Source organism: Pseudophryne corroboree, chromosome 9 (genome assembly GCF_028390025.1).
Source record: "Pseudophryne corroboree isolate aPseCor3 chromosome 9, aPseCor3.hap2, whole genome shotgun sequence".
Classification (NCBI taxonomy): domain Eukaryota; kingdom Metazoa; phylum Chordata; class Amphibia; order Anura; family Myobatrachidae; genus Pseudophryne; species Pseudophryne corroboree.
In genome coordinates, this window is record NC_086452.1 from 217,195,572 (window position 1) to 217,220,636 (window position 25,065).

The 25,065-nt window shown below is 43.6% G+C and overlaps 1 protein-coding gene across 3 annotated transcripts in view; it reads right to left on the reverse strand.

Annotated features, from left to right (window-relative positions):
- Positions 1-559: 559 nt before the first annotated feature.
- Positions 560-25,065, reverse strand: part of SLC25A24 (solute carrier family 25 member 24) — a 123,798-nt gene continuing 99,292 nt past the window's right edge. For all 3 annotated transcript variants that reach the window (XM_063940116.1, XM_063940117.1, XM_063940115.1), the window contains exons 5-11: positions 18,436-18,547; positions 18,039-18,197; positions 13,544-13,693; positions 11,248-11,355; positions 10,596-10,763; positions 8,075-8,225; positions 560-5,897 (exon numbers count right to left, since the gene is read on the reverse strand). In XM_063940116.1, the coding sequence (XP_063796186.1) occupies positions 5,722-5,897; positions 8,075-8,225; positions 10,596-10,763; positions 11,248-11,355; positions 13,544-13,693; positions 18,039-18,197; positions 18,436-18,547 (1,024 nt within the window). In that variant the 3' untranslated portion in view covers positions 560-5,721. The remainder of the gene's footprint in view (positions 5,898-8,074; positions 8,226-10,595; positions 10,764-11,247; positions 11,356-13,543; positions 13,694-18,038; positions 18,198-18,435; positions 18,548-25,065) is intronic.

A 25,065-nucleotide genomic window follows, 5' to 3' on the forward strand; every position in this document is an offset into this window, starting at 1 on the left:
TGCCTTGAGCTTTGGAAAAACAACTGATTTTCCTGAGCTAGGAGGCGGGGAAATAGGGACGGGCCCATTGCTTGCTGGGAGGCCGAAAGCTCTGATCATTTGGTACCAGTCCGCTGTCGCTACCTCATATCCCAATGTTATCCTGTGGACTTAGGAGAAATAGCGTTGTCAACGGTAAGTCTACCATAACGATTATTTTAAAGAGTGAAGAAGTTGCCCATGGCAACTAAATCAGTTTCTACCGATTATTCTTATAGGATGTAATGGATAAATGCTAGCAATAAGTTGATAGGTTGCTATGGGCAACTATTACACTTCTCCACTCTTTAGAAGGATTAATACACACACACACACACACACACACACACACACACGTGACAACTTCACTGACATAATAGTATTTAAAAGGTTCTACAGTTATATTGCAGTTATCAGTTACCGGTATATGCTGTATTTATTCTTAGTACTTAATGAATAGTCTAAATCTGTAATGACTGTGAAATACAGTAAACAGTGATAGTATTTTATTTAGAAATTCACTATTTAATTGAAATACAACTGTTAGAAATAGTATTTTATTCTGGGAGTTTACAAAAATAGTGCCCTGGACAGTTTTTCATAGTAAACAGAACCTGTAGGTCTAACACAGACAAGGAATGATTAACTACTCTCTCAGTAGTTGTATAATGTCTTGTATAATGTAAACGCACAATTAAACAACCAAAATGTGTTAAACCAAAGGGCAGATTCAATTAGCCATGTTCCGAACTGTGAAATTGCATTAGTAATCCATGTATCTGGTGTGATAATATTACTAATAAACAGCTTGCGCAATTAGGATAGAAATGTTAAGTCGAGGGCAACACACATTAATTCCGTGAGATACAGTTGCCACTCTGACTCACGGGATCCCGGCAGTCAGAAGACCAGTGCCGGAATCTCAGCAGCTGTCAGAATGCTGACATTGGTCTCCTGACAGCCAACATCTGGAATATAAGTAGTATCAGGAAGAGGTTAGGGTTAGGCTGCGGGAGGGGGGTTAGGCTGTGGTGAGGGTCATGGTTAGGCAGCGAGGAGGGTCAGGTGAGTGAAGAGAGAAGATTACAATACTTATCCTAGAAGTGTTGGGATCCGTCGGGATACCGGTATTCTGAGTGCTGGGAACCCGTACCCAACCCAATTCTACAGTGTGTGAACTTTGTGAAGTACACGAGAGAATGGGGAAGTCATCCTGAACCCTAAAAAGTGTAAAACAATTATAGCTGGTGGCTATAAGGATAGTGTAGGAGACTGTTAATCACTATTAAAAAGTATAGGAGTCTTTTGCCAACTTTATTAATAAAGGAAACATTCTAGTCTTCATGTATATTTCAGTGTTTAGAGTATTTTGGGGCACAATTAAATGTACTGTATAATGATTATAAGTATGTACAGTATATACAAGTTAGTTAATATTGGTAAAAAACAGACTTGCAACTACCATTTGCAAGATCGAAAACCCATTTCAATCAACACAACACCTCAATATAGTGTACTGTTATGGTATGTCCTCATACATCTTTGCTACAGTCAAGTCAAAGAGCGCCTCTTGACATGCCAGGTCGCGTGAGAGTCTTTTGGCATTAGGTCTTTTTTGCCGAAAATGCATCGTAGTTTCAACGCACATGGAGACTATGCTAATTAATTTGATATGTGGCACTATATACTGTGTGACGAGTCTCTGGATCTGTATACAAAGTGCTACAATGTAGCAGCCACATTTTTTTCCAATACGAGTTCTATTCTGCTCTGTATACAGACTCAGTCACACACAATATCCAAGTGTCATATGTCTAATTAATCAGCAGTCTTCCTGTGTGTCCTAGTCGCATTGCGTTGCTACAAAGATGTATTTTTGTCAATAAAAGACGCCTGACGTTAGCGGTGTTGCGTAGGACCTAGTGACTCATTTGCACAAGGCATCTCCTTCTGCATGGTGTATTGAGATGTATGAGGAAGCATCTGTACATGTCCTCATTAACCCCATTTACTGTATGTGCGTTTTAGAGAAAATTATGTAAAAATTAGTATTTTTTAGTGACAGTTTACTATTTAATCACTTGTCTGGGGTTTCCTTGACATGGTCACATCTGATGCGACCAGTCAGAAATGCCCACTGGGAGATAATCTTGCAGCAGCTGCCAATCTCAGAGGAACCTCCCACCCCTCTGCATCCTTGGAACTCCCCCACCCCCACGTGCCCTGATCAATGTGGCCAGTATAACAGCAGCAGTTGCCAGGGAAAGTCGCCAGGGAAACTTCTGCTGATATTAGGGCTTAATTCAATAAGGATCGCAAAAGCGATCCTTAGTGCACTTTGCCGATGTTCGGGGACTGCGCACGCATATGCAGAACGGGTCCTGCAATATCTTCTCTAACACACGAATGTCTCTGCTTGATTAACAGATAGAGGCGTTTGCGGAGAGGGGCTGCCGACATTTGAGAAAACAGGGGCATGTCCCCCCGTTTTCCAGGAGCGGCGAGGCCAAGGACTGCATCGAGAGATGCAGTTACCTTGGCCCCGCAAGCTGCACTACAACAGCAAGGCTGAGTAAACTGAAGCTTACTCAGCCAGCCGTCGCAATCGCAAATGCAGGGATTAAGTGGTATGCACCTCCTACTGTATTTGCATTGCTAAGGACTGCAAATGCAAAGCTGCTGCGAGGTGCAAACTGAAAGCTGCAATTTCTCCCTTTGATACCTGTGTTACCTTAATGCAATTTTCCAACTGAATAGCAAAAAGCTGTGTTTGCTGGTTTTGAAAAGTGGAATTGAATCTGCCCCAATGGTTTTAAGTCAAATTTTAGCAAAAGGCACCTGTACGTCCACTCTTATCGGATTTATTTATCAAAGTGTTTTACTGGTAATATCATGTAACTAGATTAAAATGCACATAAACATGCGGAAATTCATTGTCATGGAAATAACTTTTATACATCATATCATGCTCTCCTCATAAGTCACAAGACTGCATACACTTTTACTTATCATATACTGTACATAACAAAGTGGCAAGATGGATGCAAGTGTGATTACTAGTGTTCCTTACAGTTATACTAACATCAACCTAACATTATTACTTTGGTCACCGAGAAATGTTCTTCATTGAAGCCAGCCTATCAGTGTTGACATGATTTGCTGTTTGCATAGTACCTTGTACACCATGTAAGTATATAACACAAAAATAACGATTTCTTTTTACACTTACAAGAGAAGATAGAAAGACAGCACATAACGCTTAGCAACCGCCAGGCTCTGCCTGAGAGCATATTGTGCTATGCTCACTCCTGGGTGGCCTCACACAGCAGGGGAGCTGTGCAAGAAGAAGGCTACCTGGGAAGGAGTATAATACAATATATGTAATGGAGACACCACCATGTTTGTTTTGGGAGTTGTTTTAATTTATTAAACCAGGTGAACTAGAATATGGAGTCATGTTTTGAGGTGTGAGTTTGATTTAGCCTGTCACTTGCAGGAATGCATCTGTGAACCAACTCATCCTGATTACTAAGAGCAGTTATATTTTCTGCAGGTCACAGAAGAAATTGGACGAGAGGGGAGTGGGAACTAAAATAAAAAAATACCCTCTATCAACATGAATAAAAAAACCGAACCACTAGGCCTAAAACTGCACTTGGGGCTCTCCCCATAAATCATGAGTGACAAAGCTATTACGGACCAGCACTAGCTGAATACTTTACCTGCAGGAGCCCTACATTGCATATATTCTGTGGAGTATTTATTCCAAGTAAAGAATAGTGTATGAACAGGCAAGATAAATTGCAAAGACAGTTACAATTCTATTATTGTTTTACTGGAGTTCAGATTGGGCAAATGTATATTTTCTGTCTGGACGGAAGAGATACAGAAGACCGTTTAGGACACGTATATGACCTTCTGTTCCCCCAGAAGCCTACTGTGGGTGGACGATATACTGTAGTAACATGCCGTGAGTACTGGGCATGAAATAGTGCTGAATCACACAGCACAACAAACCTCTGACCCTTCCGTTACTCACAACGTTCTCAGAGTTCCCTATTTTTTTTAGTTTTTTTTTAGTTTTGGTGTTTTGGGATCAAAAGAATATTTAATCTCTTCGTTGTACCACAGCAAAGACTAATGATTGTGATTTATGCTAATTTGTGAGATGCTGTCATAGGACAGAGGAGATGTGTGGACATTTCCTGGACAACTAGGACAGTGACTTACTGTAATGTGCAAAAGTCAATCTACCATTATACGAATGTCTGAAGATTGGCTGAGAGCGGCTGCTGAAAAATGAGGAGTGTTGATATGTGGTGTGAGGCAGCCTGTTGTGTTACATAAACCTTTATAATAACTAAGCTAAAAGAACCCTTGCATTAGAAATGTTTTATTCACAAGTACAGGGACTTTAACGTGAACCCTACCCAGACACATATAAGACGTTCATTATTGTGGGCTGAAGAGAAGCCTGATTTATACGGATGACTGAAATTCTCTCCTACATGGTGAATGATATACCTATTTTATAAACTGAGCAACATTTTTATACATTGTACATTATTTATATCTCAGCTTTTCCCGGTACATCTGTAACACACGGAGATTCCCTCTTTTGGATCTATGCAGAAATCATTTTTTAAACATTTGTACGTCTTGACTTCTCATTGCCCTTCTTTCTTTGGTATTGGCTGGTAAATATTTCATTTTTACACCAAATTGAATAGACTATTCATAAAAAGTTTACAAACTGAAATAAGAAAACAACAAAAACCTGCCATAATTACAAAAAGTTATCAAAAATCCAAAACAAATATAAAAAAAAAGGAAACTGTTTTAGTTCCAAAACATTGTAAAATGTCACTTTGCATTAAATTGGTCTGACACAGGACAGGGAGCCACAGTATGAAATCATAATCCTCCATAAGGCGTTGGGCACACAGGCAATCATTGTAAATATTGTGATGAATGTTTTAAATCCTACTAAACATGGTTTGGCGCGGATAGTAAACAAAAATAAAAATAATAATAATGTGGGAAAATAGCTCTGTACATGTAGACTTTCTAATGTCAGCTGCAAGGTAAGGAAGCATGGGTGGTCTTCAGTATGCCGCCGGCCGGGATCCCGGCGACCAGCATACCGGCGCCGGGATCCCAACCGCTGGCATGCCGACACATTCTCCCTCTTGGGGGTCCACGACCCCCCTGAAGGGAGAATAAATAGCGTGGCGCGTGTAGCGGGCCACCGTGCCCGCAGTGTGGTGCGCGCAGCAAGCCTGCAAGGGGCTCATTAGCGCTCGCCCTGCTGTCGGTATGCCGGTGGTCGGGATCCCGGCGCCGGTATGCTGCCCCCGGGATCCCGCCAGTCACTCACTTATACTACACCCGGAAGCATTAACACTGTAAAATATAATGGAGTTCTATGGACATACTCATTTAAGTACATAGTATACTACAGTGTACGTACAAAGTACAAGGTTTTGTCTCTTTAACATGAGTATGTTTTGCTGTTGCCTGTGTGTACAAGCCCATAAAATGTTTTCTTTCACCATGGCTCATTAGCTCTAAAGGTTCCCAACATACACAATTAAGGCAGCAGCACATTTCATACTTGCTGCATAATGTACATCTCGCAAAATCACACAGACACACAAGCACACGCTGACGTTCCTGAGTGTAAAGGCTGGAAGCTGGACAGTCCTAGATCCCAAGCTGCACCTTCATCTTCTCATACACCACGTAGCTGATGCTGACAGCAGGAATTACTTTCATGAAATTTGGAGCAATTCCTCTGTAAAGACCCAGAAAACCTTCCTTGGCTATAATCTTGCGGAAGAGGCTTCCCATGCTAAGCTGAGGTGCGCCCTCTATAGATGCTGCAAGAGAATGCAATTACAAATTACAGTATGCACAAGAGAAGTACTGACAATTATTTAATTTTTATACTATATTCAACAATTGCATTAATATATAAAGCCTATAACATGCTTTCAGAACACTGGCAAAATATCTGGAGTTAGCAACATCACGGGGGGGGGGAGAGGGGGGGGGGTTCAAAGCTTGTAGAGATATTCTGCCATTTTTTTACACAAATCCTGTAAAATGACGGTATCCGGTCTTTAGGCCGATATCACTTAAGTCAACACTCATTAGGTCGACATGCATTAGGTAGACACATGAAAAGGTCGACATGAGTTTTTCACTTTTGTTTAATTTTTGTAACTTTTACAAACTTTACGATCCACGTGGACTACGATTGTGAACGGTAACCTGTGCAGAGCGCATTGGTAGCGGAGCGAGACACCTTGCCTAAAGCATGGCGAACTAAGCGAGCCATGTGAGGGGACACGGTGCACTAATTGGTGTTCCCGGTCACTTTACAAAGAAAACAACACAAAAAAATAAATAAAAAACTTACATCGACCTTTTTCCATGTCACCCTATTTCATGTGTCAACCTAGTCACTGTCAACCAATAGTGGTCGACCTAGTGACTGTCGACCTAGTTACTGTCGACTCAATGAACCACACCCAAAATTACAGAAGCTGATTGATTGATTGGTATTTCATCTCTCTCCACTTTATTTCTCTCTCTCCAAACTATGATAAATCTCTCCCTAAGTAAGGACAGTAGCTCTTATCAGTGGATGCCAATACCTAGATTCTAGAAGGCTAGGAATATTATCCAGCTAAACAATATTATTCAAACTTTGTATACGATTTATGTAGAGGGATTATTTTATCAAATTCATATTATTCTCACCAGACAAAGGTGGTCATTCCGAGTTGTTCGCTCGCAAGCTGCTATTAGCAGCTTTGCACACGCTAAGCCGCCGCCTACTGGGAGTGAATCTTAGCTTATCAAAATTGCGAACGAAAGATTCGCAATATTGCGAAAAGACTTCTCTGTGCAGTTTCTGAGTAGCTCGAGACTTACTCTTCCAGTGTGATCCGTTCAGTGCTTGTCGTTCCTGGTTTGACGTCACAAACACACCCAGCGTTCGCCCAGACACTCCTCCGTTTCTCCAGCCACTCCCGCGTTTTTCCCAGAAACGGTAGCGTTTTTTCACACACTCCCATAAAACGGCCAGTTTCCGCCCAGAAACACCCACTTCCTGTCAATCACATTACGATCACCAGAACGAAGAAAAAACCTCGTAATGCCGTGAGTAAAATACCTAACTGCATAGCAAATTTACTTGGCGCAGTCGCACTGCGGACATTGCACATGCGCATTAGCGACTAATCGCTCCGTTGCGAAAAAAAAATAACGAGCGAACAACTCGGAATGACCACCAAAACTCATATTTACTTCAGAAAAGCTATTTCCAAACAGTGATATGAGCATCTTCCACCTGCCAAGTAATGCTAGCCCCAACCTGACTCCTGGTGCTTGTTTATTCAGTTTTGCTGCTGTTAATATGTTCCAATTACTTTTAGTGAAAAATACCCCTTAGTGAGGATGAATTCAGAACTCAGATGTGAGGGTCATTTCATACTATGCACCCACAAAAGTCATGTATTATATTTAATATCCTGCAAGCGACCGAGATCTTTAGCAAACACAAATTAAAACCAACATTTAAGAGACCTCAAGGTATCTGCAGAACTACAGAAAGGGTAAACACCTCTGCTGCAACATGTGTAACACAGTACTGAACTGACAAGTTGAAGTGAGGCACGTGGTACAGTTAGGGGTATCTCAGTGCAAGCTGGCATCCACTCAGAACGGGTGTAGTAGGGAATGCTGGCAGCCGGGCTCCCGGCGGCCAGCATACCGGTGCCAGAATCCCAACCGCCGGCATACCGACAGCTGGGCGAGCGCAAATGAGCCCCTTGTGGGCTCGCCACGCTGTGGGCACGGTGGCCGCTACGCGCGCCACGCTATCTATTCTTCCTGCAGGGAGGTCGTGGACCCCCAAGAGGGAGAAAAGGTGTCGGTATGCTGGGATTCCAGCGCCAGTATACTGTGTGCCGGGATCCCGACAGCCTGCAAACTGAAGACCACCCCTCAGAACCACATCTTTTGAACAATAAGTTGGAAGTGTGCTCACCTTGAGCCTGCATTCTCGTCCTGATCAGGGCTAGTGGATAACTAGCCAGTTGGCCACAGGTACTGGACACGGTGCCGCAGCCTAGCAGGACCATCACCCCTGGGTTGGCAGAGTCTGTTGCATATTTCTGAAGCCAGGCATTCTTGAGGGTCTGGCAGGAGAAAGGGAAGCATGCAAGCTGTTAGTTCCTGGCAGAGCCACCAAACCTATGTGGGATTATTTCATCCTCAAGGCGGGGGAGCTGAGGTACCACTTATCATTACACTGTCCAAAAGACCAGAAAATATCGGAAGCCTGGCAATATACATAGATTAACGTAACACTACAATAGTTAGTAAAGATACACAATTTAGCTTTCTGTAAGTTTTGCCAGGAAGAAATCAAATTAACTCCTGCTATCTCAGGCATTACTAAGACACAGATCTATTATTTAAGGGCTCCATTTAGTTTTATATTGAAGAGATTCAGATTAAAAGAACTAGCAAACAAATAGCTCTCAATATCTGCTTCAGTGTTTGTCGCCATATTGATATGTTCAGACTGTTCTTCCTAGTGCTGCAGACTAAAGGGGGGTACACACGGAGAGATCCGTGCTTAAAATCTAAGCAATCTTGCTAGATTGCTTAGATTTTAAGCACGGATCTGCCGTGTGTATGCCCTCCAGCGATAGCGATGCGCGGCCCCGCGCATCGCTATCGCCGATGCTAGATTGAGCTGCATGCAGGCTCAATCTAGCGGGTCGCTCACTTCACCGTTGTGTGAAGTGAGCGGCTCCCCGTCGGCTTTCCCCCACGCTCAGCACATCGCGCTGTGCTGAGCGGGGGGAGAGATGTGTGCTGAGCGGTCTGTGTTAAGATCGCTCAGCACACATCTCTCCCGTGAGTACCCCCCTTTAGGGGGTGATTCAGATCTGATCGCAGATGTGCGTTTTTGCACAGTGGGTGATCAGGACCTAATCGCACATGCGTATGCACCGCAATGCGCACGCACGTCAGACAACAACAACAGGCATCGCCGGTCAGTGGCAGGATGGTGCGAAAAATCCGATCGCTTGTGCATTTGCAAGGTGATTGACAGGAAGAGGCTGTTCGTGGGTGGTAACTGAGCGTTTATAGGGAGTGTTCGGAAAAACGCAGGCGTGTCCAAGTGTTTTCAGGGAGGGTGTCTGACGTCAGCTCCGGCCCCGATCAGCCTCTTCTCATCGCACTGGAGGAGTAAGTCCTGGGCTGCGCACAGACTGCACACACTGGATTTTCACAGCTCAGCGTACACATAGGATTGCACACTTGCACGGCAAATTTACACTCCCCCTGGAGGCGGCGACTATCTGATCGCAAGACAACAAAATTAGCAGCCCAACAACGATCAGGACTGAATCAACCCTAAAGCTGGTCAGAAGCGGTCTGATCTCTCAGATTGGTGAGATACATACACAGATGTCTGGTCTAATGTGAAGGACATGGACAATTAATATCCAGGTCGGGTATCCAATTTTGATGGAGCTACATAAGCACTATGGGGAATATCTGCATGCATGGTCAGACATGGGGGCTAATTCAGACCTGGGGGGAAATTTACTAAGGTGGGAGATTTTTAGAACTAGTGATGTTGCCCATAGCAACCAATCAGATGATATCTATTATCTGCTATAAGCAGCTAGATAAATGGTAAGGAGAATCTGATTGGTTGCCATGAGCAACATCACCAGTTCTAAAAATCTCCCACCTTAGTAAATTTACCCCCTGATTGCAGCTGTGTGTTTTTGCACAGCGGGCGATCAGGTCTGAACTGTGCATGGACCGCAGTGTGCCGGCGCATGCCAGAGATGCGCTAGGCATCTCAGCCCAGCGATCGCCTCTGCCTGATTGACAGGCAGAGGCGTTCGCTGGGCGGAAGGGGGCGGGCTGGCGGCGTTGGGCCGCCGTTTTGGGAGCGTGGTATGGCTAACACAGGCGTGCCCGGATCGTGGGGGGGGCGGGCCGTGGCGGCTGTGTGATGTCACTCGCAGCCACTGCAACCCGGAGAGCAACGGGTAGCTCCCTGCCAGCGCGCAGGAGCTGCTCTTCAGGTACAAAAGCATTGCCGCCGTGTGATGCTTTTGTACCTGTGCGGCGGGGCAGAGATAGACATGCGGGGCGGACTAGCCCTGTGCTGGGCGTCCCCCCGCATGTCTGTGAAAAAGAGCACATCTACGATCAAGTCTGAATTACCCCCATGGTCATTGCCTGACACATCTACCATCTATCTGTCCTACATCTGACCACTTCCTTACAGGATGCATCAGGGTCATTGGCCTTTGTGTGTACTTACATTATGCAATATGTGGCTTTTAAGTCTAAAACCCTAATTGGCCTTCCAAACAGCAGTGCATTACATGCACCTCAAGATGGTGCTACATAAAACTTTCTAATTAAGAAAAATGTACATGCAAAAACAATGTATAAATCAATCATTCATTAAAAATAAGGCAGCATATAAGGAGGGCAAAAAAAAATATTCTTAAAACCTGTAAAAAACCTACCTCATAGATGGCGAGGTCGATGCCAGCATAAGGAATAATACCCAATATGTTGGGTAAGTATCCTTTATAAAAGGCTCGCACACCTTCCTTTTTCAAAATTTTCTTTGCACAGTCAAACATTCCATTGTATTGGCCAGTCTTCCCTACAGCCAAACGTGTCTTCATAACCTAGAGAGCGACAAGAATTACAGTATGCTGCTATTTCCCTCAAATTAGCACAGGTGGCCTTAACTTTTCTATACACAATGAACAATACTGCCAACTGGTGCACAGGAAAAGTGCTTTATAACCCACATTTTTATTGCGCAATTTAAAAAAATGATTGCATGCTAAAGGTACTTTTCTGCCGTGTCCCATTATCACTAGTTTTCCCCTCAGACTTAGCAGGTGATCTATAAGAATGTGGGCAATGAGCGATGTTTTGCTGCGTCTGCAGTGTGAATAAGACACAAATTTAAAGAAACAGACACTATGCTACACCGCTCGGCGCTGCTCAATGACGTCAGGCGTCTGGCGTCATATAGTGTATTGAGTCATATTGAGGCTTGATGTATGAGAACGTATGATAAATAAAGTACTGAACAATAGTAGTTCCCGGGTTACTAGTTTTGGACATATCATAGTACAGCAAGAGATCAGTGATATGGAATACCTCCATGGGGTAAATTGAAGTCTGTGCCGTTGCTCCAGCCAGCGAGCCAGCTATAAATCTCTCAGCTGTTCCCAACTTGCCGCTCTCTGAGGTGAACAACTTCTTGTACTGAAACAAGAGAACACAAGTGTGCGGTATTTATGCATATACATTGAAATGACAAACTGAGAAATGTAGACTACAGACTAGAAGTAAGCAGGGGTAAGGTATGGGCAACCGGCACTTGAGGTCACTATACCGACGCCAGGATCCCGTGGGGTAGAATGCTGGCGGGTGGGGGGGGGGGGGGGGGGGGGAAGCGCAGCAATGCCCCTATTCCCACTCTATGGGTGTCGTGTACACACACACACACACACACACACACACACACACGAGTGGGAATAGTCCCTGTTTGTCTGCATGCCGACTGTCTGGATTTAGAGTGGGCGGGAGGTAGCCGTCGGTTTAAATATTACCATCATATTATGAGTGGTGAGAACCAAGGCCACCAAGAGCTGAGCTGAGGAGCGTGACCTAATCCGGGAGGCATGACCATGCTCTCTTCAGACCATTTGCCCCCACAGGAGCACTGCAAAGGTGGACATCGTCCTCAGCAGGAAAATCCCCCCCAGTGGCTGCTGCCTATGAGAGTTCCGGGCCTCAGCGACACACACCCTGGCAGCACGGCTTCACATCTGTAGATACAAAGTGACTGTCCTCCCCGGTCACCATCTCTGTGCTGGTGGAGGCTGGGATGTGTTGGGGGTCATGGTGTCCAGACATGGTGGATACAGCGCAAATCTCACCACCAAGTCTCACTAGAGTGCCCACAATGTCACTTCCAGGCCCAGGAGTTCTGGTCACCAATAGATCGTCTTACCACTATAATTATATATAATTTGGAACTGCTCATTGTAGAATGCTATACCAGGTATATTATACAGATAGTCGATTGGTCAAAACTAATTTCAACATATTTTCCGTAGTTCATTTGCCATACATAATTACTATTTGTTTTTTTTTTTATATATTTAACAGAGTTTAAGTTACAAGAATAGTTATATATTTAATAATTTCACACTGTAGCAGTGGTTAAACCCCCCCTCCCCCAGCACTCATCAATGTATCACTTTTGCTGTCCCGTTGAAGAGTGCAGGGGGAATTTGTGTTGTTCTTTTTCTTGTCTAGAAAATGTCCATTCTGTGTATTAATATTCTGAAAGGCATATATGGGATCAATAGCTGGAGATAATGCTGATCATTATAGTGCCATACTGGAAGACGCTGAGGTGCCTCCAGGTGAGGTAGCTCTCAATTTAGAAATCTATGAATGTATGACCTAAAGCGGAGCTGTTATTTTGTTTTTGTTTTCGATAAAAGCTATTATCTTTTGGATGTTCAGGTTCATTTCAGGCCAGTAACATATGGGGGAATATCCAATTAGCTGCTTGAAATTTGCCACTAAAATTAACACGGTTATCTCAACCATTTTTTGTATTACTGCGTGCTCCTGTTAGCCACGGCATTCAACTGAAAAAAAAAAATGGTCACAATTTATTTTATTTTTTTTCGATTGAAACCCAGGGGATTCTTATTTTTTTTTAAATTGGGGAACAGCCTATACCCTAAAAATAAAATATTGGGTAACAGTAATAACGTTCATTACTGTCCCAAAGAAAAATATTTTTTTTCATTTAAAAAAGGTTTAAGTAGCTGCTTTGTTCAGGTGTTCTAAACCTAGTCCCAACATTTTTACCTAAAAATTAGGATTTTTTTCCTGACCTTAGACTTGCTCTGGTGCACAGAGAAAAAAAAAAACCAGTGGTAATTCCTATAGAAATTACCACAGCTCAATTTCCCCCTGCAATTGAATAGGAGAAACCTTGCAGTTGTGGGATTTGCAGTATGTTAGGCAGAGGCATTTAGCTTGGATCCAACAGCTAATTGGCCATACTTAACTACATTGTTGGTCTCCTCTCTGCTAACCACTTTGGGAGGCGGGGCTGGGCAGTCACGCCATTAGGCCCCACCCCCACCATGGATAAAATGCAGAGATTTGCAGGTCCGCAGAAAGGGACGGGGCTTAATGATGCAATTTGCATTATTAAGAATGTCTATAGTCTATAGTCTGCTTTTTCTGTCAGCCACTAGGGGACAGTGGAACACATTCAAGACACTGTGGTATTGGTGGCGGCTTACATGTGCATTTGATTTACCATAAATAGCATCACACAATGGCTTACACAGGACACTATAAAGCTTTAGAGTATTGTACTCTATTTTATGGCATAGAATATGTACTGTATACATTTACTTACCTGGTCATATGCCCAGAATTTCATAGCGGTCTCTGGGGCTATTTTGATGACATTCACTCCATTCCCTCTCCACAGAGATCGGATGCCTCCTTCCTTCACCATTTGCCTCAGACCAGCCAGCATGTTTGTGTTTCCTTTGGTCCCATGAACCTGGCAAAGAGAAGGGTATAATCAGTCTGTGCACAATGAGGTATCATTACTGCATCCTTGGGGAGTCAGCTGTGAATACCTATGCAGCATGGAGGGCTGTAAGCTGCTACTGTCAAACGCATTTATTAAACAGCAATAAGAAATACAAGGGAAATGCTGCATTCTTTTACTTCTACACAAACAATCTAAAGGTGCATGCACACTGGCCCTCATTCCGAGTTGATCGCTCGCTGCCGATTTTCGCAGCGCAGCGATCAGGTGAAAAAACGGCATTTATGAGCATGCGCATGGTACGCAGCGCGCATATGCTAAGTACTTTCACACAAAACTTTGTAGTTGTACACTAGCTCGAGCGACGCTTTTCAGTCGCTCGAGTGTTCGTTGTTTGATTGACATGAAGTGGGTGTTTCTGGGCTGCCACCCAGCGTTTTCCGGGAGTGTGCTAAAAAATGCAGGCGTGCCAGGTAAAAACGCAGGAGTGGCTGGGGAAACGGGGGAGTGGCTGGCCGAACACAGGGCGTGTTTGTGACGTCAAACCAGGAACTAAACTGACTGAGGTGATCGCAATCTAGGAGTAGGTCTGGAGCTACTCTGAAACTGCAGGAAAAGATTTTCGAGCAAATCTGCTAATCTTTCGTTCGCACTTCTGCTAAACTAAGATACACTCCCAGAGGGCGGCGGCCTTGCGTTTGCACTGCTGCTAAAAGCAGCTAGCGAACGATCAACTCGGAATGAGGGCCACTGTGCGATGTAACCTTACGATTTTGACTATGGGGGATATTCAATCACAGTTGGAAGTTCCGACAGGGTGGAAAAATGTCACTTTCGCCGATAATCTGAACTTTCCGACACTTCAATATTAAATTGAAGTGCTGTTTTTCCGCCCTGTCGGAACATTCGACAAGTCGAAAAACACATGGATGAGCGGAATCCATGTGTTTTCGACCCCGTCGCTGTCGAAAATGGTCCTTTTTTCGACCATTCATTTTCGCCCATAAGAGAGGGCGGAAATTAATGGTCGGAATGGGAGGGGAAACGGCCCGCTAATGAATACTGAAGTGTCGGATCCTCTCCATCGGAGAGGACCAGACTGTGATTGAATATCCCCCTATATAGTCAAAATCGTAAGAAAAGTTGGCATATATCGCACAGTGGTGGTCATTCCGAGTTGTTCGCTCGGTAGCAGTTTTTAGCAGCCGTGCAAACGCTATGCCGCCTCCCACTGGGAGTGTATTTTAGCTTAGCAGAAGAAGTGCGAACGAAAGAATCGCAGAGCGGCGGCAATGTTTTTTTGTGCAGTTTTAGAGTAGCTCAATACCTACTCAGCGCTTGCGATGACTTCAGACTGTTCAGCTCCTGTTTTGACGTTACAAACACGCCCTGCGTTTGCGCAGCCACGCCTGCGTTTTTCCTGGCACGCCTGCGTTTTTTCGAACACTCCCTGAAAACGGTCAGTTGACACCCAGAAACGCCCACTTCATGTCAATCACTCTGCGGCAACCAGTGAGACTGAAAAGCTTCACTAGACCTTGTGTGAAACTACATCGTTCGTTGTAATAGTACGTTGCATGTGCGCATTGCGCCGCATACGCATGCGCAGAAGTGCTGTTTTTGCCTGATCGCTGCACAGCGAACGAATGCAGCTAGCGATCAACTCGGAATGACCACCAGTGTGTATACAGCTTGCAATACCGTTGCGCGCTCATGTGGTGTCTGTATCGCAAGAAAAAAAATACTGTGCAGGAAAGGCAATTTTGACTATATTGTGTACAATCTAATGCAAAGTATAGTCAAAATTACCACTTAGTCAAAATTGCACATGGTCAAAATCGCAAATAAAGATAGTCAATATCGTGGTTTTCGGCTCCGGGGAGTTCAAGGGAAATCGTAAAGTCAAAATCGGCATTTGTATGCACCTTAAGTGTCTCAGGCTCACTGCTCATTGTTCATCTATAATTATAGCCAATATGTTAGAGTGAAAACTTAAAGACCTACAGATGTGTCCTTATACACCTATCCTCAGTACGCCATAAAGCATGATATGCCCGCCACGCCTCTGAGGGGCAAAGCATAGAGCCTTTTCTTTAAAGTGTGTGTCTTATTCGCATCTTCGATGCAACAGAACACCACTCCCAGTGCACCAGGCTGTAACTGCAGAGAAATTAGTTTTAAAACCGTACAAAGTTGCAGATGAAACACAATGGAACGTGGCATGAGAAAAAGCTGCAGCCACTGTGGGCTTAATTCAGACTTGATCGTAGATGTGCGAGAAAGCGATTTTTGCACATCAGCACCAGGTCTAAATCGGCCCCTATATTATAACACTTTGAGCCTGTATACAGATTCAGGCTCACTCGCACACAGGTGTACAAATGTCACACAGCAAATTAAGCAGTGCAATATTCCAAAGTAATTTTGTCGCTTCCAGTTTTATCTGTGCACACATGAGATGCACATTTTGCATGAGAAAGACACTAGGAGCAGCTGAATAGCACGGGACATGGTGCACTGAGAGGGGCTGCTTGGTGCGACTGAAGCCATAGTGTAAGAGGACACATCTGTATGTGTTTCAGTAATGCCTCTAGTTATATAATTCCCATCTCCAGCTTGCTTTCTTCCATAATTACTCTAAGTACTGGCAAAGATTGCTCATCTCCATCTCAGACACAGGCAGAAGAATGAGAGAAATCAGTTGGACTGTCATAGCCTTTGCCCCATTCACTTCAGTTCTTTAATGATTGATAGATTGATATAATATAAACAGATAATGTCTATAATCATTTGTGCTACCGAAGTATATAGCATGTGCTGTGTTGTAGCATGTGAGAATAATAATAATAATAATAATAATAATAATTTTACTTATATAGCGCTCTTTCTCCACCAGGACCCAAGGCGCTTTACAGACATTAAAAACAATGCACATAATACAGAGGATGTAAGTAATACAGCAATAGATAAGCCACACAGACATAAAAGAAAACCTTAAGCACACAGTAAGAATAATGCATGATTGGTGTAGGCATTTTGGGTAATAACTTCCAAGGGTTGTGTATTAGGTACCAGGTGCAGCAGCCATCTTGGGCGCACTGCGTAGGATTACCCAGGGTGGAACAGTCTACCCCTAGAAGAGATAACACAAAATGGGGAAATTGCAGAGTCCTAAAGTTCAGAGTTCAGAGTATCGGCCGTCGGGCACCTCGACAAGTGTGTAGGGCCTATTAGTAAAGTGCTTCGAGTCCTATTGGGGGAAAGACGTATATAAAGATTCATCATTATTTTTATGTGCTCTGGAAAGAAAACCTATTGTTGACAACCATCACAGGAGGTGATGGTTGTCAACAAAACCTTTAACGTTCTCTATCTTACAGCTATTTCAGCATTGGTACCAAAGTTAAGTGATTATTCAACATGTGTATTTCCCTAAACATACAACACTACAATATTTATATAGTTCTGGAACCTTAAACTTAAATGACCCTAGTTATTATTTTTCTAATAAAAGAAGCAAGAGAAAGAAAAGGTCAACAGCCACTTTGTATTTATGGCTTATATAAAATACACTCAGTCATGAGCCCTTACCAAGTCCTAAAATATTAGACTGTAATTCTATAGAACAAATAGCCCATACCAAATAGTATTTTGTCATTATTTACGGAACAAAAAATAAGCCAATATTAGAAAGCCATGTACGTTTTACATATCGGGAAATAATTTCAGCCAATGCTCACTATTATTTGATCATCAGGAAGTGCTACAACCACTGTGTAAAAGCTTGGTCTGGAGCATTTGGATTTGTGTAAGGGGCAAGGAGAAAAGACACCTGAAATGGTCTCAGAGAAGCTTTCCTGTCTGGATTGTGTTAAAAGGCCATTTCAAAACAATGAGAAAGATTATCTACCAATAGAGAATACTGTAGGCAGTTGCCAATCCGTCTCAGGACTGATAATCTCAGCAAATTCAACCCTCAGGCTGTATGATGCTCCAAAATATTACTTAGAATACAACAGATGTATGGCAAATTCTAATACAGTGTATTCACCAATCTACCAAGAGAGAATGACTGAACAAGTATGTCTTCAAAAGATAGGGTAGCGCCAGAGGAAATAATCTCCTCTCAAGAAAAAAAAAACCATTGTGACTAAGAGACGTCAGGTTACTGCTGCTAAAGGCAGTTCTACAAGCTACTGGGCCATTAGATGTGCTTACTGTTGTACAAATTCATATGGCTTATATTGACAAAGAACAATCTGTTATGGAAACTTGTCATATGAGCATAAATTGATTTTAGGACTTTATTGTTAATTATATCCTTAATCTTAGACTACAATACTGGAACCTATACCTGCATCATGACTTTTAGACGGTCGAGGGGAGCAGTTCCTGTGCGAGACACAGCTCCGGCCAAACCCCCAGCTACCAGATGTTTCCACCACTGACCGGTCTTCTTCTCCTCTTCTGTAAACTCATCTGGGATAGTGAGACTGTCACCAATATCCAGCACCTGAGAGTAGAAATCTGTATAAGTATTTGGCATGAAGTAGACTAGAGAAAAACCCCTTTTCATTCTATTTGTTGCAGACACGAGACCACACACTGTGCAAAATACCACATCCCAGGTCATGTGGTTTATGTTAGACATTTTTTTTTAAATGGTTTGTAATGCAACATTATGAATACTCTACAAAAGACCAAGCATTTAAATGAATTTGTCCACGTCAGAATCTTGTGTGCAAGCTCACCGTTGAATGTTTCCAGTAACGGATAATTTCCTGAATGTCAGTCGCTGGGTTAAAGAGAAAGTGATCTCTCCACTCATTCCAGTCCACAGTGAGTGTGCCATCTGCATCCATGCTGCAAGCCAAGGAGAATAAGAAAGAGAAGGAGAACTGTTCAAACATTATGGGAACCGCATATTATTTTATATAAAGCTAGACAATACAACACATTACTGCTGGAGGTAAAGGTACCCGAGATGAACACACACAGGGCTAATGTGCAGACCAAATAGTCCATTAATCACCGTGCATGTGGTCCTCTAATGACCACCTCCAATAACCAAGACTAACCGAGTCTCTGTTTGTGTAGTTGTTGTTGGCACCACATAACTAGGGCCCCACTGCAAACATACATTCACCTATATGGAAAGATCCAGATGTTCAACAACCTGTGTGTGAAGTCTAACGTAGGACAAGTAGAGTAAGGGCTTGTTGCCGTAAATGTGAACACATGCAAATTGGAACGCAGACAAATATTTCCTGGAGAAGCAAACATTTTTTGCAGTTCATCAAAGGCTGGTAAATCTAGCAGATAATGCCACTCACCAGAAATAGCAAACCACTTGTGAATGGCTGGTGACAAAAGTACCACTGACTGGCTGCTTATTTATTTTTTGGGCATACATTTGGCTAGGGCATTCATTCAAACAAATGTTGTTGTTTTTTTCCACACATCAGATTGAGAGTTGTTTCTGATGTATTATATAAAAGTATTTGACAGTCTTATTGATGTACTATATAATAGCTGATGCGATTATGGCATAAAAACAAATGGATACAAAGTGTACGTGAGGCATAAATCTGAGCACATATGATGACCTGTACATATTTTGCAATGTACAGCTTTGCAATTTCAGCTTTGCATATATACCATATAGTGGCTTTTTTTTGGGAACACAAATTGTATCTATATTCTTAGGTGCTATTGCTACTAACTCTGTATCAGCCTCTTGCTGTGCAAACCTGAGCTGGGATAAGCATTCTGGTGCCAATTAAGCAATGGTGCTTACTGTTATAGCTTGGCAAGAGATAACAGTGGCAGGACAAGGGCTACAGTCAGCTACACATAATGATCTTTTGTGGAGGTCCAATATCCTATGGGGTCACCTCAATGCAGTAGATGGTGTATAAGAGAAAGGACACCCATTACATGAGTACAAGGAAGAAGAAATGTATTTGTAAAAAAAAATGAGAAAAGCACACAAAGGTCACCGACACTGAGGCCTTCCAACACTGTTAAAAGATTGACAACTACTAAAAAGTTATTTTTGGGAGCTACTTCCACATAGGGTGTAGGAAGCTTTCTCTACTGGCATGGGCTAGAATTTCAGTGATGGCTAACCTTGACACTCCAGCTGTTGTTGAACTACACATCCCAGCATGCTCTGCATCAGTTTTGCTATTTGGCCATGCTAAATAAATCACTGGGCTAAATGTATTGTGCACACTAAAATTTGGGAGACCCAAGATTGTGTATATCAGAACGACCACTTTAAATGAGATGGTAAGAGTGGAGACTGGCTTTACAAGATTCCACTGAGCTCTACAAACCTACAAGTCGGCCTAAAAATTCACCAGAAAGACCTGTAAAACCAGATTTAACAAGAACATAATAATGGTCAATATGTGAATCAAGATGTAGAAAATATGTAAAGATGCTGCTGGAACACCAAACAGGGATGTACCAAATCATGGATTGTGTTTTTGGCCAATCCAGACATTTGTAACATGGATTAAAATGTGACCAAATCCTTTGTAAACATTAAATATAATCCAAGCCTGAGGAATTCATTGATTTGACAGCCATCTTTGCTTCAATAAATAACTAAGCCAGTAGCACTCGCTGACCTAGCAACACAAGTGTGCCACAGGGAGGACTTAAATGGCTAAAAGCCCTCTGGCACTGGAAATATCTAAAAACTACCCCCCCCCCCCCCCCCCCCCAAAAAAAAAAAAAAAACCCCACAGGGATGAACTGATCAGGAGTCAGCAGTGACAGCTGTACTGAGCATCAGATGTATCATGGAAAACAGGTATCCGTTGCGGAATATGTTTACTTAATAGTACATACACAGATAAGCAATAGGCCCAGTGGAAGGAATAGTAATGTTCATGTAACCACAAGGTATAGTTCATGCATAGCCTGATACAGTCCATGGTCAGATACACTTGGGGGCACGCTACATTACAAATAGCAGTAGTGCAGGCTGAGCACTGTTAAGTTGCAGGCAACTAGTGACAAAACAGCAGGGAGTGAGCCAGAACGGAGTTATCAGACGAGTCGTTACACAGAGAACACAGTCAGGAGAGCATGGCGTGATGCAGAAAACTAGGCCATAACCTAGCTGGCTATGTCTGGACATCCTTAATTTAACCTGTAGAGAACAGAGACTACAAATAGCAGCCGGCACCGGTACATGCGCAGATCTCACCTGCAGTCGCCAAGACCTGGCGTTGGTGAGTACCTCTCTTTTTCTATCTGAGGATAATATTGGCAAACTATAGCTAGATGGCTATAGCAGCTGGCATGAATTGCAAATTACTGGCATCGTGCCATACACTGGACCAGGCCCACAGCCAAAGTGAAACATAACTGACCTAAGCGTGACTACAGCACCATTTTACGTTTCTTCAACTTGGGGTTAGCCGGTGTGGGGCCAGACTGCTGGTGCCATTAAGCATTCTCTGAGTCAAAGCACTAACAACTAGGACAGTGGTTTCCAAACTTTTTTGAATCACGGCGCCCTAGAATATCAGAATTTTTTTCACGGCACTCCTAGGCCAAAAATGTCTTACTGAGAAATTTAGAAAGAAATATTACATTAAGTAGATCGCGTTTATATGTCATCATTGGGGTCAGTTGTGTGGTGAGGGACACAAATTGCTTCTGTTTAGCCACATATTTTATGACTGGCAGCCACCAGCACTGGTTTTGCCTATTATATTGACCATGAATAATTTGAATTGGTCCTGGACCACCAACCTAGGGCACCCCAGCAAGTGTCCCGAGGCACCCCAGGGAGCCACGGCACACAGTTTCGGAACCGCTGCACTAGGACGATAATGCCCGATTTCATCCGATTTCGGGCATTCGGCCCGACATATCGGATGAAATTGGGCATTTTGGAGGTGTTTCCGATCCGATGCACGTTTTCGTGAGCATTGGATCCTCCAGATTGAATGTGCTGCACATTCAATCACGTCTGACCCCACAGGCATGTCTGGGATCGCTCAGGATACATCGTATGTAAAAGGACAGCATACGATGTATCTTGGGCGATCCTGCCCCCTGGGAGGCTGCCGGGGTGATCGCCGGCGACATGTCAGACGGACATGTTGCATTAGTGTATGGGGCCCTTAACATATAGCTATCTTTTGGTGCCCTGCAACTTAATTTGCTAATGTAAACAAAAAATTCCTGCACAGAATAAAGGGGGGTACACACGGAGAGATCCATGCTTACATTCTAAGCAATCTGACTAGATTGCTTAGATTTCCACCCTCTCTCAGCACACATCACGCTGTGTATGAACCAGTGATAAAAGTGGACAAGTTGCCCATGGCAACCAATCAGCTGCTCTGTATAATTTTATAGTATGCAAATTATAAATGTTACTTCAATGCTGATTGGTTTCCATGGGCAACTTCTCTACCGGTTCACTTCCTCTCTCACTGCTTCATACATTTACCCCATTGGGACATAGGGGGTCATTCAGAGTTGTTAGCTCGTTGCTGATTTTCGCAACGGAGCGATTAAGGCGAAAATGCGCATGCGCATGGTACGCAGTGCGCATGCGCTAAGTATTTTAGCTCAAAATTTAGTAGATTTACTCACGTCCGAATGAAGAATTTCCATCGTTGAAGTGATCGGAGTGTGATTGACAGGAAGTGGGTGTTTCTGGGTGGAAACTGGCCGTTTTCTGGGAGTGTGCGGAAAAACGCAGGCGTGCCAGGATAAAACGCGGGAGTGTCTGGAGAAACGGGGGAGTGGCTGGCCGAACGCAGGGCGTGTTTGTGACGTCAAACCAGGAACTAAACGGGCTGAGCTGATCGCAGTGTAGGAGTAAGTCTCGAGCTACTCAGAAACTGCTAAGAATTTTCTATTCGCAATTCTGCTACTCTTTCGTTCGCAATTCTGCTAAACTAAGATACACTCCCAGAGGGCGGCGGATTAGCGTGTGCAATGCTGCTAAAAGCAGCCAGCGAGCGAACAACTTTGAATGAGGGCCATAATGCGGAGAGGGAAGACACGCACTTCTACTAAGATGAAGGAATTCCGTTTTGCACCAGCTGCAAGCTTGTGGAGGTCAGGTCTTGTACAATTCTTGTAATAGGATGCAATTTAAGCATACAATTGTAGTTCCATGGAGAAGCACTTTTACCAGAAAATGAAAAATAAAACAAAAAAACATGGCACAAACATCCATTATGTCATATCTAATTCTCATAAATGTAAGCAATAAAGAATAAACTGAGCAGTATTTAAGGAGAATAAAATGAGAATGTAATTTAATACAATGGATCGCAATGAAATGATAGGATGGAGTTTTGCTTCTCACATATTTGGACACAGTGCCCATCTAGGTGTGCTTCTATTTTATAGACGCATCTCACAATAGTGCAGAACTTTATGTAGTGTTCAGGCTATCTAGTGCACTAGTATCAGAGGAAAACCAAGCAGTTCTGTGCTGTGCATACAGTGCTCTTTGTTAATAACCTCCAAGCAGTTTACACTGACACACGCCATCAGCATAGTTTCATGGAAGAATAAATAAGAATTTACTTACCGATAATTCTATTTCTCGGAGTCCGTAGTGGATGCTGGGGTTCCTGAAAGGACCATGGGAATAGCGGCTCCGCAGGAGACAGGGCACAAAAGTAAAGCTTTTACAGGTCAGGTGGTGTGTACTGGCTCCTCCCCCTATGACCCTCCTCCAGACTCCAGTTAGGTACTGTGCCCGGACGAGCGTACACAATAAGGGAGGATTTTGAATCCCGGGTAAGACTCATACCAGCCACACCAATCACACCGTACAACTTGTGATCTAAACCCAGTTAACAGTATGATAACAGAGGAGCCTCTGAAAGATGGCTTCCTAAACAATAACCCGAATTAGTTAACAATAACTATGTACAAGTATTGCAGATAATCCGCACTTGGGATGGGCGCCCAGCATCCACTACGGACTCCGAGAAATAGAATTATCGGTAAGTAAATTCTTATTTTCTCTATCGTCCTAAGTGGATGCTGGGGTTCCTGAAAGGACCATGGGGATTATACCAAAGCTCCCAAACGGGCGGGAGAGTGCGGATGACTCTGCAGCACCGAATGAGAGAACTCCAGGTCCTCCTTTGCCAGGGTATCAAATTTGTAAAAATTTACAAACGTGTTCTCCCCTGACCACGTAGCTGCTCGGCAGAGTTGTAATGCCGAGACCCCTCGGGCAGCCGCCCAAGATGAGCCCACCTTCCTTGCGGAATGGGCCTTAACAGATTTAGGCTGTGGCAGGCCTGCCACAGAATGTACAAGTTGAATTTTGTTACAAATCCAACGAGCAATCGACTGCTTAGAAGCAGGTGCACCCAACTTGTTGGGTGCATACAGTATAAACAGCGAGTCAGATTTTCTGACTCCAGCCGTCCTTTAAATGTATATTTTTAAGGCTCTGACAACGTCCAACAACTTGGAGTCCTTCAAGTCGTCTGTAGCCGCAGGCACTACAATAGGCTGGTTCAGGTGAAACGCTGATACCACCTTAGGGAGAAAATGCGGACGCGTCCGCAGCTCTGCCCTATGTCGAATGGAAAATTAAATAAGGGCTTTTATAAAACAAAGCCGCCAGTTCAGATACTCTCCCGGCCGAAGCCAGGGCCAGTAACATAGTCACTTTCCATGTGAGATATTTCAAATCCACATTCTTTAGTGGTTCAAACCAATTGGATTTGAGGAAATCTAAAACTACATTTAGTTCCCACGGTGCCACCTTAGGCACCACAGGAGGCTGTATATGCAGTACTCCTTTGATAAAAATCTGGACCTCAGGGACTGAGGCCAATTCTTTTTGGAAGAATATTGATAGGGCCGAAATTTGAACCTTAATAGATCCCAATTTGAGACCCATAGACAATCCTGATTGTAGGAAATGTAGGAAAACGACCCAGTTGAAATTCCTCCATCGGAGCACTTCGCTGCTCGCACCACGCAACATATTTTCGCCAAATACGGCGATAATGCTTCGCGGTGACTTCCTTCCTTGCCTTTATCAAGGTAGGAATGACTTCTTCTGGAATGCCTTTTCCTTTTAGGATCTGGCATTCAAACGCCATGCCGTCAAACGCAGCCGCGGTAAGTCTTGAAAAAGACAAGGACCCTGCTGAAGCAGGTCCCTTCTCAGAAGTAGAGGCCACGGATCGTCCGTGACCATCTCTTGAAGTTCCGGGTACCAAGTCCTTCTTGGCCAATCCGGAGCCACTAGTCTTACTCCTCTTTGCCGTATAATCCTCAATACCTTTGGTATGAGAGGCAGAGGAGGAAACACATATACCGACTGGTACACCCAAGGTGTTACCAGCGCGTCCACAGCTATTGCCTGC